The sequence below is a fragment of the Hippoglossus hippoglossus genome, chromosome 10 (assembly GCF_009819705.1).
Source record: "Hippoglossus hippoglossus isolate fHipHip1 chromosome 10, fHipHip1.pri, whole genome shotgun sequence".
NCBI lineage: Eukaryota > Metazoa > Chordata > Actinopteri > Pleuronectiformes > Pleuronectidae > Hippoglossus > Hippoglossus hippoglossus.
Genome location: NC_047160.1, coordinates 11595897 through 11610864, shown reverse-complemented (window position 1 = coordinate 11610864; position 14968 = coordinate 11595897). Strand labels below are relative to the sequence as shown.

The following is a 14968-nucleotide window of genomic DNA, read 5'->3' as shown; positions in this document are numbered from 1 at the left end:
GAGAGAGGGAGGTAGAGACAGAGAGAGGTTTGGTTTTCGTCCTGGATACTCAACACACTCACCATCCTCTGTTGGAACATAGATGTTTAAATAAAGACAATCCTCGTGTTGATCCTGTATATATGTGGTAACTATATCCAGGTTGAAGGTGAACCATATCGGCATCATGATCTCTGGCACAGCATTGTGAATATTTTGGGGGCAGACAGGAGCAAAGTGGGTGGCGTTCTTGATCCCTGACCAGGAAGAAGGAGGCTCAGGGGGCATGAAGCGTTTTTCTCCCACTGGGGAAGCGGCATACGGAACCCCTAGGTACTGGTCCACGGGCCCTAGAATATCACTAGGCAGCGGCACCCTCACCCCTCGTAGTTTCCCATACTGCGTGTTCACAGTGGGGTGGTAGTTCTGTCCTCTCACGGCCGCAAAGCACCAACAAAAACTCAATACCCACAAGGACACGCTGAAATTGGTGCAACTGTGAGCACCGTTCCAGTTCTGCGAGGGGAGAAGACCTCTCCTTGGAGAAAACCACATGGTCCTTGTGAGTGAGTGCGACTGCAAGTGACCAACATACAAGCCGGGGCACCCCCTCAGCAACAGCACAGGCTTCCCACTCAGCCCTGTAGTCCAACCAGCTGAGGGACAGTCATCAGCTGCGACACTGGAGCCTGCCGGCTTACAGACGAGGTGAACCGGCCGTCGTTATGCAGTCTGCTCTGCAACGAATTCTTATTCACAGTCCTTGTCCCGCTCGTCAGATCTTCTAGCCCGTGCTGCAACAGAAGAGGACAGGGAAATTAATGAGTCTCCACGAACAGCACACAAGTTTACTCTTATTTTTAGTCAGTCATTTTTATTGACTGGTGGAGTCCTTTTCTGACATGACATAAAACAGCTCACATAAACATGACAGATCTCTTAGTGCTACCATTAATCCACATAATCAAAAACCTGCTTTTGTCTTAGATATTGTAATTAACTGTTGGACAACCTGTCAGGATGTGCGTAACAATGCTGATAAAACAACTGAAATGTGAAAGGCATCAGTAGGTAATTACTCTATACTTCAAATGCCTATGTTTACATGAATAGAAAATAATAGCATTGTTTACACACCGCTCAAACAGCACAAGGTCGCACACAAGAACATCATAACGTGATTGAGGTTTAAAGGTCCCATTTGTTATTGCATGTTTTGATGTCCATTAGAAGATATGTTTTTGTTTTTCAATACCAACCAAAAACATCTGAAAACATCTTCGCTGTCACTTTTCTCTCTCTAGAGCTCTAGAAACAAGAGGCCATTTTGTATTATCATCTGATTTCCTTTTGTCTGTTTGAGTGACACAAAGCCAGGCCAACCACAGTCAATCTAGGTTACTACTGTAGCTTGGTAAAACTTGGTAAGACAGGTGAATCCAGATGGCGATCAACACTGAAATGAGCCAAATAGATGTTCACATTTGAACTAAAATGATCACTTTTTAAAAATAAATAAACGTTAACCACAGTACTCTAATATTACCTATCCTAGGGAAGACTGTACCGATGCTGTATATATTTGCTTCATGACTGTGTTTCCTCAACATTTTGTAACCTGCTAGTTAATAGTTAGAAGGTTAAAACAAAGAGCATAATTTACTGTATAAAGCACCTTTAAAATCAAATAGACATAGAAATCTTACTTTATACAATATGGGGTCACCAGAATGAATGTCATCATGTAGCATTAATTTCCCTTTGGTGGAGATATGAAAATTGTAAAATGTAAAATTCAACTCCCTTGCTTGCTCTTACAAGAGAGCACTATTTGGGATGAGTGGCACAGAGGGTTGTACCAGCAGGATGGGTGCCTCCAGTGGCAGGGCTGCAAATGCTAATTAGCAGTCCCTGGGTGAATCTGTGGTGCCAGCTACAACACCTTCCCACACTGCCTGATCAATTTTCAATTTCTGTGGCTTTAGGGTTCCCCTCAGCCTTCTGCGCCTACCCCAGAGTTCACTCTAATAACAATGGAGAAGAAAATCCAGCATTTAGACGAGGATATTGCAATCCAAAATGGCTGTGTAAATGATTTATAATGTACCAGCAGCCGTTGGAGGGCCACTAACCACTGAGAGAAAGCAATCCTGATGTTCCTGGATGTGCCGTTATCGCTAGGCAGCTATTCTCCTCTGCTACAGCTGTGGATCAGCGACAGGCCTGGTTGATATTCACGTGTGTGCGCAGAAGCCCTCATTTCATATCAAAAAGTCATTCATACGTTTTGTGAAAAATGCGGTCGAGCTCACTTCTGCCGATACGTGTGTAAATAAAAACACGTGTGGTGGTCGACTGTGCTCAGGGATTGACTGGAACACTAAGCACCTGCTAAATGGTAATACATGAAAAGCCATCCATATCTAATCTGAGGTCTGAAGGGCAGGCGTTACTGGGGGCTAAGGGCCTCAAAATGCAGCGTAAGCCACACTCACTCAAGTCCCTTGCTCACTGCAGAAGAAACCTAGCATACATTAATGCCACATACAGCTTCATATTAAAAGTATATCTGATTGTTTCTTATGCTAGAACAATGCATAGCATCAATGCTACATCACAACACAATTTAAATACTCAGCTAGTGGGATATTTTACAAGAAACAATGCAGCTTAACAAGAAAACAATAAGAAAAGGTCATACAACCAGATATGTGATACACTGAAAACTACTTCAGCCTGATAGAACAGCCCAGAACTATATGCTGCTATTATTAAAGTCTTGACATGCCTTAGTTTAAGGTGCTGTTGAATCCTAAAAGTGAAGCCAAAATGTCTCGATTGCCACCTGGTGGCAGGCTTCAGTATAGGTCATAAATCCAGCCTGCTCCATGTTAGTGGAAGGGACGAGGACCAAACCAAAAAAGTCATAGTACATGTTGAATGCGTAGTTCTCAAAGACGTTTTCTGTCACTTTAGGTAGTTTTTATCACAATGATGTATGTGCAAGTGTATGGATGGGCCCTCGCTGCAGCAGCTCGATGCCCTGATCGCTACTGCACAGACTCTGGTTCCAAATGTGCAAGATGGTGGCATTTGTATCCGTGGTATTTTAGCTTCGTTTCTGGTTTTGCATTGTCCTTCTTTAGATGTGTAATACTCACAGGTGTTTCTAATATTTTGTCCCACCCTATGTATATGACCCGCTTACCTACCACATTCATAAGTAAATATTGATATTATATCTACAATCAAAATCAGACCTTTACAATATAATCTTCATATACGTAGGATGTTGCAAAACTGTGCTATTTCACTTAGTTAAATTGATCACATTTATTATCCATCATGAGTGTTGTGGATGAACTGTTCTGCATATTGATCCCCTGCGTTTTACACTTCCCCATGGATACATATACACAACTACAGGATTATCCATTTCTTTTTTTAACCAAAGCCGGTTCAGTGGCATATTCCGCACACACTGCTGCAGATTCACTGTGATAAAACAAATCCTACTCGAGATAAAATACATCAGGTCAAACTTTTTAATCAGGACATAGCAAGGACAAAGGACAGTGTGATGGAGTGTGTGTGTTTAGAGGACAAGCAGCACAGAGGACTTCATCAGTCTCCCCTCCAACACCATCTCAGAGGTCCTCTCTGCTTTGATCCCCCTACCTGCTGAAGCGCTGCCAAGGGAGGAACAGAGAGAGGGAGAGAGATATTGCATGAGTTCTCCCTCATCATCCCAGAAATATTGATCGTCTCATCACCGTGGCCTTGCAGCCCGTAATAAATACGACTAGGGTGATGGAGGTGGAGGGGTGGGGGGGGACCAAGTACACGCTGTTATACACCCTCCTCCCCAATTCTCCACTGCCTGATTAATAGGACATGCTACTTTCTGAAGGTCCAATCCCTTTTCATCATTATTCACAAGCACCCCGATGGTACAATGCGAGTTGCCCCCATATTTAGAAGAAAACACATTGAGTTTATTCCTCTTTATTTTGGTCCGAGCCCACAGCCGTGTATACTTACTGTAGAAGACCCTTTGTTCTCCTACAGCGGAGAGATCTCTGCATCGCAATAAAAGTCTGAGTACAGAGCCAAATGTACTCCTACGCCCGACATCCCTTAGAGAGAGGCTGAATGGACTCTGATAAAAAAGGAACCAATAAGAGTTCTGAGTAGATGGAGCTTCTGACTCGCTCCACTCAGTTATTATAGTAGCTAGTCGGCAACAAAGGCATTCACAAAGCTGCATTAGTCCTTGAGAACATCTAACTTCAAATGAAGTGAGCCGTCCTGAACTGAGAGAGTGTAATCACTGATTACAAATGCTTCCAGTGCTGTTACATTATAAAGGCGGAATGAGCCATTATAGAAATGATAAGAGACGGGCAACAAGACGGGAACCAGAAGACAGAAACCTATGTGGGAAGGTGGCAACTCAGCTGAACTCATTAAAATGTAAGAGGCAAAGGCAAAAACTTAATTTAGTGTCTTCACCTTCCATTTGTGCTCTGGAGATAGACCAATCTGCATCAGGGCGAAGACTCCATTTTGAGACGAGCTCAACTTAAGATAGGCCTGCTCTCTGGCCTCTGTGTCAAATATGTGGAAAACATATCTATAAATTGTCTGCTCGCGCGTGTTTATTTCAAATAGGAAAACAGGGATTTCAACGCACAGCAAAAATCAATAATAAATGTAAACAAATACTGCCCGTCTCCCTTCACGCACACTCTCTCTATAAGCTCTTGGGCTTGACGAACCACAGCACGCCATATTAAATCAAGGAGATTGGCATGTTTCAGAAACAACATTCACGGAATGTCAAAGCCGAACTGCGGCTTCATAAGGCTCCTGCTGGGAACCACTGCCACTATAACACTGAGGAATGAGGGCCCACTCTGCCTTTTATTTGCCTCTTTCGACAGACTCTGAGCCTGTGCAGTCATTATTACTTAGGAGATTTGGCATTAAATCAAGGACAAAGACGCAGCACATTCTGACTGCTAATCACCACGGTGATGCTGACATATTTTTAAAGAAAAAAGGGAGATGGTGAGAAATGACGGCGCAGCTGCTGTGGCTGCCTGCTAAGCCGTGTCTCCACCCCTTCTCCGGGATAAAGGCTGTCACGAGTATACATTACCAGCCGAACGGCCAAGGAAACATGGTGAGGGAAGCATGGGAGGCCAAATAAAGACAGATTCCAGGTGAGCACATGAGATAAATTCTGCGACTGCACAGCAAATAAATAATGGCTATTCTGCTAAGTGCTGACGGTGCTTGAAACAACTGTTTGCTCTTTGTGCCTAAAATGATAGGGACAGATCTGATCTAGAAGTCCCGAAGCTGCAAGTCGAGACAGTGGGCTCATTCCTACGTCTACGTTCCTTCTTTCTCTTTTCACTGGGTTTGCACGTCTCTGAGTGTCAGATACTGTTTAGGCAGTAATATTATGTGTGCAACAATATGTGGGGGTACAGGGATATTAATCAAAGCTAAAAAAAATGATAAATAGAGAATTTTCCCGAACAGTTCATCATTCAAACTCCTATTGATCCACTGCAGAGTCCCACTTGACACTCCTACTGGAAAAAATCTCAAAGTAGCTAATGACTCAAGCCGCCCACAGGGATTCTTTGAGAAACCGCAGGGGCAAGTATTGGGTCCGTCTCTAATCTAGCCATATGTAAACACATTAAGGCTTTACAAATGGCATACTCATTATCCAAGCTCCCACTGATGCCCTTTGCAGGGTGGGATCTGTTCTGTTGATGAACTGTTCCATGTGTAATTTCTATCACCACTGCCAACACGCTGACCAAAGAGCACAAGATGATGTCTGTGTTCAATAAAAAGCCAAATCATTGACCATAAACATAAATGGTCTGTGGATTTTGTTTCTGCTACATTACACTTTACACCATCTCTCATTCAATGTAAACACTGTTCCAAAATTGAACTCACAGCTATACAATAACATTCAGATAATATTGATAAATATTTTCTAGAATATAGCCTAAGCAGAAAATTACCTCTCAGTCCACCTTTCTAGTCTGGAATGAAATATCTAAACTATGGCATTAATGATTCTCCAAATCCACAGGTCTATTTAGAGTTGGACTTTTGAACCACTGTTTATTTTATGCTGTATGTTTTGTTTAACCAATATGTTCCCACACATGCAGTTAGAGGACAATTAAACTGTTTAATTATGTGTAATATGTGTTTCAACCTATTACTTCTAATCTGGTCATTAAAATTCCCCAAAAGATGAATCATAATGACTTCGATAACTGCTGGACTTTTCCGGCCGCTAAACATTGCCATAATAATATTGTAATCATAAGTATGTTAGCATGCTAACTTATTTATCTTGAATGTGAATGTCAATGTGAATCAGTCCTCACAGGGCTACCAGCATTGCTGAAGCCTGAAAAAATAAATACAATTTTATCTCCTCTGCATGTTTTATATTCAGCATCACGACTGCATATGAGAGCATTTTCATCAGACCTTTTACCGTAGAGGTGTCATTTATCAGCTCAATCATATCTTCTATGTACGGACACCTGGCATTGATGCCTTTCTGAATGCAGTATTTCTTAGCTTTGGTCAACCCATCCTACATCTGTGAAGTGGCTACGCGTTTGATTGGACTTTGTGAGCACACGTGAAACATGATTGAAATCCTAGAGAGGATACACTCAAACCTACCGAGGAGAATTCAGTAAATATTTCAAGCAGCTCCTCTCATCTCCTTCACTGTGAGGATAGAACGTCTAACATGGCAGCACTAACATCAATTTCTGCCTTACAGTGGAAAGGATGGATTTTAAGTCTTCTGGGATGCATCCCTAATAGAATTCAGGCAAGTGCAGGGAACCATAACAGCACGGGCATGGCGGCACCTTTATAAAGCAAATGAAACTTTATGACAATCACTTCAAATGAGAGCTTCTGTGCATTGTTCCTGTTCCACTCTCTGGTCGAAACCAGGTGGGATTAAACTTTTTTCCCATGAAGATCATTTCACATTTTTTTATTAATCGAGGACTATCATAAATTATGTCATCTATATTGGCCTATCGCACTGATCTGATGTCAGACAATAGTGATGATGATGATGATGCTGTTTCCAGCTGCTTTTAGCCAAAATGTTCAAACATATCCTCACTCTTGGTAGTGCCACACATGGCTGGTATCATATCAAACAAAGCAGTCTTCCCACCCAAAAAAAAAGCGCCTGTTGAGTGGTATTCATCATGTTTATTATGTTGCTTCATTGAAGGCTGAAGAGAAAAAAAACCTGTAAACTCTTTTCTTGTGGCATATCAGTAATCTGCTTTGTGACAGTTCTTTGAGACAACCCCTTTGGTTTTAGCAGCTCTGCAGCAGCAACAAGGCTCCTTCACAAATGTATCTTCTGAATGAGGTTTCAGCTTGCTAGTCATTACCTAACTCACCACAAAACTTGCCTGTCTAACATTATGTCCGTCAGTAAACGCTGCTTGTTGGTTACACAAATTCTGTCAAAGAGCATTTGTCCTTGTACCTTATTCAGTTTAAATAATTGTCGCTATAATGGCTCTTAAGATTTGTTTTGTTATCGCTGCAACCTCGTCTCTGCAAGAAAAGCACATTGGCTTGTCTTCATCATTTGTCCATTTCTCCCTTCTCTTCTCGACATTTGCCATGATGCTTGATGTATTTTGTTCCCCCCGACCATAACACAACAGACAAACAGCCAGAAGATACCACCCTGAAGGACAGGTCTACTGATTAATGTTATTTTCTTTCATTGGAAAAAGAAAAATGTAATTGCTGTCATGAGATTTCTTTTCTGAGTTGGCAGCTGGTGGTTTATTTATAAATTGACCCACAGGCCAGATCAAACTGTCTCTTGGGCCACAGATCGCCCGGAGGCCAGAATTTCACCACCCCTGGTCCAAATGCTGCTTGTCTTGGAGCTCCCTGTCAGTTATCAGAGTTACCGCCTGCAAAGAGAATCTGCGTACATTCACACTGATTGATTATAGTTTGAGATTAATGAGTGTGTTGTTTGGGATAAATTGGTGATTTCCAATTTAAGCTCTGTATTGATTGCTTAAAGTACATCATTTGAACTAATGTATCCAACAATATGCAGTGCACTGAACATTGATCCGGGTGGATCACAAATACCAACGAATTGACAGGGATGGGAGTCGGGGAAACATTTTTCTTTAAGCGCCTATTAACACGACACAAACGCACAGAGTTGAAGTGAGGGTTTGCTGGGAGTTAATTGAGGTCCTGCTGGTAATTACAACAGAGATTTGATCTTTCACAATCAGGTATCCAAGTTCATTGGTACTGCATTATAAAATGTTATATGGATCAGCTTCTGGGCCTAGTATTGACTATTTTACTCAGGGCTAAAGAGGCTGTGCAGTTGTCTGAAAAAACATTTACAGAGGAGGCATCACACGAACATATGTAACTAAGGGGTTCCCATGCTGATGAGCAATTATTTAAAAGAAACACAATGATGCCTTTGGTCCTGAGGAATGGTTCTCACGATGAAATGATTTAAATTTGGTTTACAGTGAATAGCATATAATATATATCTAAAACTGGGATTATAGAGGGTAATTTACCATGCAATGATATCTACAATTTGGTGAGCATTTCATGGTAGGAACAGAGAAAAAATAATAAACCTGCAGTTATTTTATTGCTTCAAATACAGAGACCAAACATAAAACAGAAGTATCCTCATGAACCATATAAAGCCAGACCTTTGAAGAGCTGATCATCCTGAGGACAACACTTAGCTATGCATCATTTGGAAAAGCACTGGAGCCCTGCGCTGAGTGCATGTAATTCACCACTTTCATTCACTGCATTTTGAATTATGTTTTCTGCAGACCAAGATTAAAAATTCAGATCAACTTTCCAGAAGAATGTGAAATTAATTCAATTTTTCATAGAGCAATGAAAGCTGTTGGGGCTGTACTGCGAAATGTAATAGCTCTGCGCACGTGCATGGGTATGCTCGGTATGTGTGGACACATACAACATGTACTTTAAGTATGCTGAGGAACTGAATCCTTCTGTGGCCTAATAAGCTAAATAACACCTCTAATTTAAGGTAAGTAGGCTGCGGCTCTCGTTGAAAATTGAAAGATCAGCTTTTTTACTCAGTGTGAAAGGGCTCCACCGAAGCAAACATATACCAAGCAGAGACGTGACCCAGATGCTGCCTGTAAAATTAATAAGCTAATAATGCACTGGGTGCCTGAGCAGTAACACTAATGTGCAAACAGGGATATTCCACATTCAGGTAAATATGGTATTAGACTCCAGACTTCATGTGAGGAGACAATTTAATTAATTTGCTCTGATCTCAAAGTACCACAGTGTGCCTTTTCTTTAAAATAACTCTGTTGCATCATATAAAACAGATTTGTAGCTTCACCTTCTCCCTCGAGGCGTGTGCTTCAAACTTTAAAAACAGCCTTGAATCGTACGTTTAAGAGCCCTTAATTGTGATTGATGATCAATTAAGCCGAGATGGATTTTGAGAAAATAACGTGTTAATGAAAGCAGCATCGCACATTATTCTGCTGCTTCTTTTCAAAGACCTCGACTACTTGGCTTCCTTGCAGAGTACTCACAAATGCCAAGAGCACAGTGCTAGAATGACGCCATTGACATGCAAATGCCTGGTAGTTGCAGAGAAGTGAGAGGTGCCAATGTGTATTGTTGTGTGACAAGCAGGATTTCTGAATACATCGCTGAAAGCTGAGATGTACACGGGTGCGCTTGACACAGCAAAACACACAGCATCTATTTTTTTTCTTTTTTTTTCGTACAAAAAAAAAAAGGCATAATGGATCATGAGCATTATGGCGTGGGCCCTATTTACAGAGAGAGCACGGGGTGAGTGTGGCCTAATGACAACGGATTAAATGAGGTCTGTCCACTGTACATGATCCCTGGAGTTTTATGGGAGAATAATTAAGTTTCCAACTGACCCGGCAGTGATGTGCTTTTAGCTAAAGGTCAACAGTGAACAGCGAAGTGAGCCCCACTTGATTACTATGTATATCACAACATCAAAAAAGATGCTGCTGCAGTAATGAGGGGGTGACCTTCAACTTCACCGTAAACAAAGACCAAGCAAACACACGCCGCACCACATGGCCTCTATCAGCCATTAATAAGGGATGTGAAATTAATAGTGCTGTAATATTCAGGAGGAAGACATCACATACACTCGCATTTTAGTAAAAGCCAGGTTTTCTGGGGAGAATGCATTCAGATCTTTGAGAGAAGATGCATATTATGGATGTGTGATATTAAAAAATATATATATTTATATGTATTAGAAAAGAATCCTGGCTTCCTTCATTTCATTTCAGTAATAAAGAGGCTACAATTTGAAAAATATGACAATCGGAAATGTAAATGTGCTTTTGAGGATTTAAATCTTAATTTATCACATTACCGGCTCATTCACTGCTACAGCCAGGTGGATTTAGAAGAGATGTAGGGGGATTAGTGAAGTGATATCAATCACAACAGCTGAACCATCCCCTTATCCAGCACCGTCACAGTCTCTGGCTGCTTTCCCCATTGATCCAGTGCAGCCTATAGGCCTGGAGTTGTAGCTAAAGGCAAGGATTTCCCTTCGAGGGGTCCTTAAGATTTTGGAAACAGCTAATTTCATATCAAATTTCAGTATAGTCAGTTTTAGCCTTAAATTTTGAAAGCAACTAAATTTCCACCGTGATCCTGGTGTCCAGTTATTTGAAAGTGATACAGACTATGTGCCTACACCCTTTTTCCCTCATCCCAATTCAGATACCTGGACTCTGCGTATTCGCCAATACCGTTTACTGAACCGATACATTTAAAAAAAATTTATAAAACGTATATAACATATTTTAACAGCTATCCTGTGCAGAAGTGATCACTATCATTGTTGTATAGCCTGCCAGGTTAAACTCTTTGAAGAACAAATGCATACAGAGAATGAATGCCATCGTACCTCTTTTATTATCAAGGTTAACATTCCTAACTGAAAAAGAAAGCAAATAAATAAATCTAGGAATACACAACAACCCTCAAAACTGAAGTCTTCCTTACAGTACACTTCCCTGTTTTACTTATGCGACAAATATTGACATTTTAGCTCACTCTGGCCAACGCTACACTACTGGAAAATCACTTCCTCTTGTTTTGGAGTGGCGAAGAAGAAGTGATTTCCAGGAACAGAAAATTGCAGTTTTATCTGGGTGAAAGAAATATTACTTTCAAGATGTGGTATCGGTTCAGTAGATTTGCGTACTCGCTGATGCTGCCTATTCGTCAGTATCAGAGCCATTTCCGATGCTGGTATCAGTATCGGAACATCTCTACCAGAGACTAGATAAACGGCAGGATTGTGTATGACTGAGTGAAAAAGACACCAGAAAGATGTCGTGGAGAGAGAAAAAAGAAGCGGCTTTTCCTCCAGTGCATCTCCCAGTTGTCTGTTTAGAAAAGCAGCCATCTTACTCCGCTCATTGCATGTTCACATTGATATTCTGGATATCATTAGCCAGGCCAGAGAATCCAGCTGATGAGCTCAGAGGGACATCTTAAATGACAGTGCCCTTTGTTGAAGGGAGAGAGTAAACAACAGAGGCTACCAACACTGTCTTCTTACTAATACTCATCTGCATTTGTGGAAAAGAAAAAAAGAACAAGTGTGACTGAGGGGCAAGACTGAGAAGACAGGACGTGACTTTTCAAACACAAGGGAGGGGCTTATTGGTGAAGTGGAGACATGCCTCAATATCAAAAATGGAGGGGGGGACACTGTCCCCTGACATCAGTCCTTTCTGTTCACCCTGGCAGATATGTCCACTCTCCATTCACTATTTCTAATCCTGTCTGAAAGCCTATCTTGAATGTCAGGCTTCTTCCTAAATTGGCTCGTGTTCTTAGTGATTGATTAAAGTACTGTAACCCAGCTTTATCAGACCGGGCCTGAATTTCTGCCAAATCTATTAGGTAATGCATCCTTTGTTATTGCACGGGTTGGTTCCCCAACCCCCCGTCTTTGGGAAATGCACCGATCCATTTACTACGATACAGAATGCTCAGTCGCACCTGGTGCCGCGATAGCGCAGCATCCTTCACATCAAACAGGGGAGCTGTCTTAAGCTTACAACAGTTTGAGACAAATGTGGCATCCTAATTCAATATCGCATTATACAGTTAAATTAGCTTAAATTTATCAACACAGCCCAAAACAGTGTGCGCGGGGATATACTTAAATGCTTTCATAATCTTCATTCCTCCTCTCCTAGCTTTTGACTGATGCCATGGTGGTACCAGAAACACGTCTATGTCCCCTGACATTGAGCTATAACAATATGGCTATAATTCATGCGTTCTAATGCTGTAATATCCCCCGTGCCATTGCACACAGAGGAGAGGAGAGGAGAGGTTGCCCTGATATTACTGCTGACGCCTGAGTCCTAGACATTGCACTTAGAGTGTCTCCTGCAGGACATTATTCAAACACACACAGGCACTACAAAGTCCACGAGACGAGAGTGGGCCACTGTGGTACCAAACACACACATCCTCAGACACTGCGGCTTACTGCGAGCAGTCAAGGTCACACAGCCAGGCGCCACAAATACAGGGTGTCACCACCGAAGACCAAATACATTTCATCAGGATCATATGTGCATGCGCTGTCTTAAACTGCAGCGCCGGGTTTAATGGGATGAAAAGACACAGCACATCCCAGACACTCTGCATATGGAACTGTGGGTATGAATTAAAATCCCATTTGTGTACTTTAAACAGAGAAGAAGACCACTTTAATGACTGCACGCTTAGAAGTAGGCCATGTCCAACCAATGCAGGCGAATTTGGCCTGGGGTTGTCTGCACTTCCTCAAAGACTGCACACAACGCACACTGTGAGCTACTACTGTATCTCTCCTCCTATTCTGTGCCTTCTTTGCACCATAAAAAAGCCCAGAGCAGTGACAACACATACTGTAGATACTGTAGATCCACTCATACTCCATATTATGTGATCATGTATGTACAGAGGCACGCATCTGCATCACTACCAAATTATTTCACTCTCGTTTTCTTTTCCAACCCTCACTTTAATGTTTTTGTCGGTGGAACAACAAGCATCTTCCCTGATCCATGTTTCATTAGCAACCTGAGGGGGGAAAAAAAAGGGTTTTCCTCTAACATCTGGATGTTAGCTAGCTCGAGTGAATAGTCATATCAGATCAGATCCCGCTACATCAAATGCAACTTGAGGGCACATTATTTATTCATTTAACTGCTGACATCCAAACCATGCCCTAAACGGTGACACTTTGAAAACTATTCCTCTGTGTCTGAACTGTGCCGATACGAGTGCAACTAGCAAGGGCTTGCAGAGGGAAGAGAGTTTTATGTTCCTTTTACAGGGAAGGAATGTAGAGGAGACGGAAACAACGAGGACATTGTTTTCTAGCCAGAGTGCCTTGGAGCCTCTGTGAGCAGCAAACATAACAATGGAGGTGCCTTAATGCCTACTGTAAAATTTCATGTGACTACGAGGACTTCCCACAATTTTCATAGACACTAAAAAGCAAAAGCCTTCGGAGCCATTATGGCACAGAACTTCATTAAAAAAACAACAACAAGGCCAAAACATCCCAGTATCCAATAGGATGGGTGCAGAACAAGAAGGGACCTTCAATCACCATGGCAAGTCAATTTATTCAGCACATCTGAAAACAGGAAGAGGCATCTCGATGATTTCTTTAAATGGACAGAAAGTATTAAAATACATCAATGGCCTAAAATCTGATAGAATCTAGAAAAATCTTCCTGTCACCCATTCCTAAATGTAAGATCTTGAATAATGCTTCAGACAAAGTGGATATGAAGAGACTTGGATTAAAAGTGCCTCAACACGATTTTCTTAACTATCACAAACTAAGTGTTTTCCTACTACTACGAACCGAACATAGAACTGCAGAATTTTTTGTGCCATAGAGTAATTACCAGCATCCAAGGCCATAGAGAGTGTAATCACAGACCAGTTCCAGAGCTTAAGAACGCCCCCTCCTGCGGTGGAGAGCCCCTAATCTATGTAACATGCTGGTGAGAGCAGATCTTCTCCCTCCATCACCCTCACATGTTCCCTATAGAAATTACACATATAGTAATTGCCAGTAATGTCATTTCACCCACAGAACTGACTCATTCCACCACCTCCACATGGAAGAAACACTTTCCGACTCTTAGATGTGAAGGAACTGACATAATAAAGCATCCACACAGAGAGCTGAGGCATAAACGTCATGCCCCTAAAACACTTAGACATTAAAAGTGGGATTTTTAGGGCCTTGTCTGTGATTGAAAACCCTGCATCATTTCTCTAACAGTAACACAGTTCCTGTGTATGCTGTGGCCTGACCTTACGACGACCCTGTATTTATCAAGTACGAGGACAGCCGTGTGCTGGAAATGTCAAAACAGCAAATAGAATTCTTTAACTGGAAATATCTGGAGCATATTTTTAACATCGCCTATTACAAACATTTACCCCATGGTAAACAGAAAGACTGTTACGCATAAATACTGGCCTGGGAAGGTGTCTCGGTATGAGGTTATGCATGTAGGTGATGTTTATTTTTCTATTTGAGTTTTATGAGTTGGAAGTGAAAGGGTGGGGTGAACCACGGGAAAGTTAATTCCGGTAGTATAGCGTTAGCCAGAGCTAGCTAAGATGTTAGCGATTTGGCGATATTTGACGCTGTAAAGTCCCACAAGTAAACGGAGACGTTTATCATATGCAAGACTTTATTTTCAAGGGGTGTGACTAGTGTTGCCAATTACAACAATAGCAATAGGTCTTCCATACAGGGTTACGAGCATACAGCTGTTGATACGTTAAATAAGTTGTTTGGCACTACTGG

At 41.8% G+C, this 14968-nt stretch overlaps 1 protein-coding gene across 6 annotated transcripts in view; it reads right to left on the bottom strand.

Annotated features, from left to right (window-relative positions):
- Window positions 1-14968, bottom strand: part of LOC117768974 (neuroligin-3-like) — a 145217-nt gene that overhangs the window by 120014 nt on the left and 10235 nt on the right. For 3 of the 6 annotated variants that reach the window (XM_034597509.1, XM_034597512.1, XM_034597513.1), the window contains exon 2: window positions 63-773. In XM_034597509.1, the coding sequence (XP_034453400.1) occupies window positions 63-534 (472 nt within the window). In that variant the 5' untranslated portion in view covers window positions 535-773. Of the gene's footprint in view, window positions 1-62; window positions 774-14968 lie in introns of those variants that run through there. The other 3 variants (XM_034597511.1, XM_034597508.1, XM_034597510.1) reach the window with 1 other exon arrangement.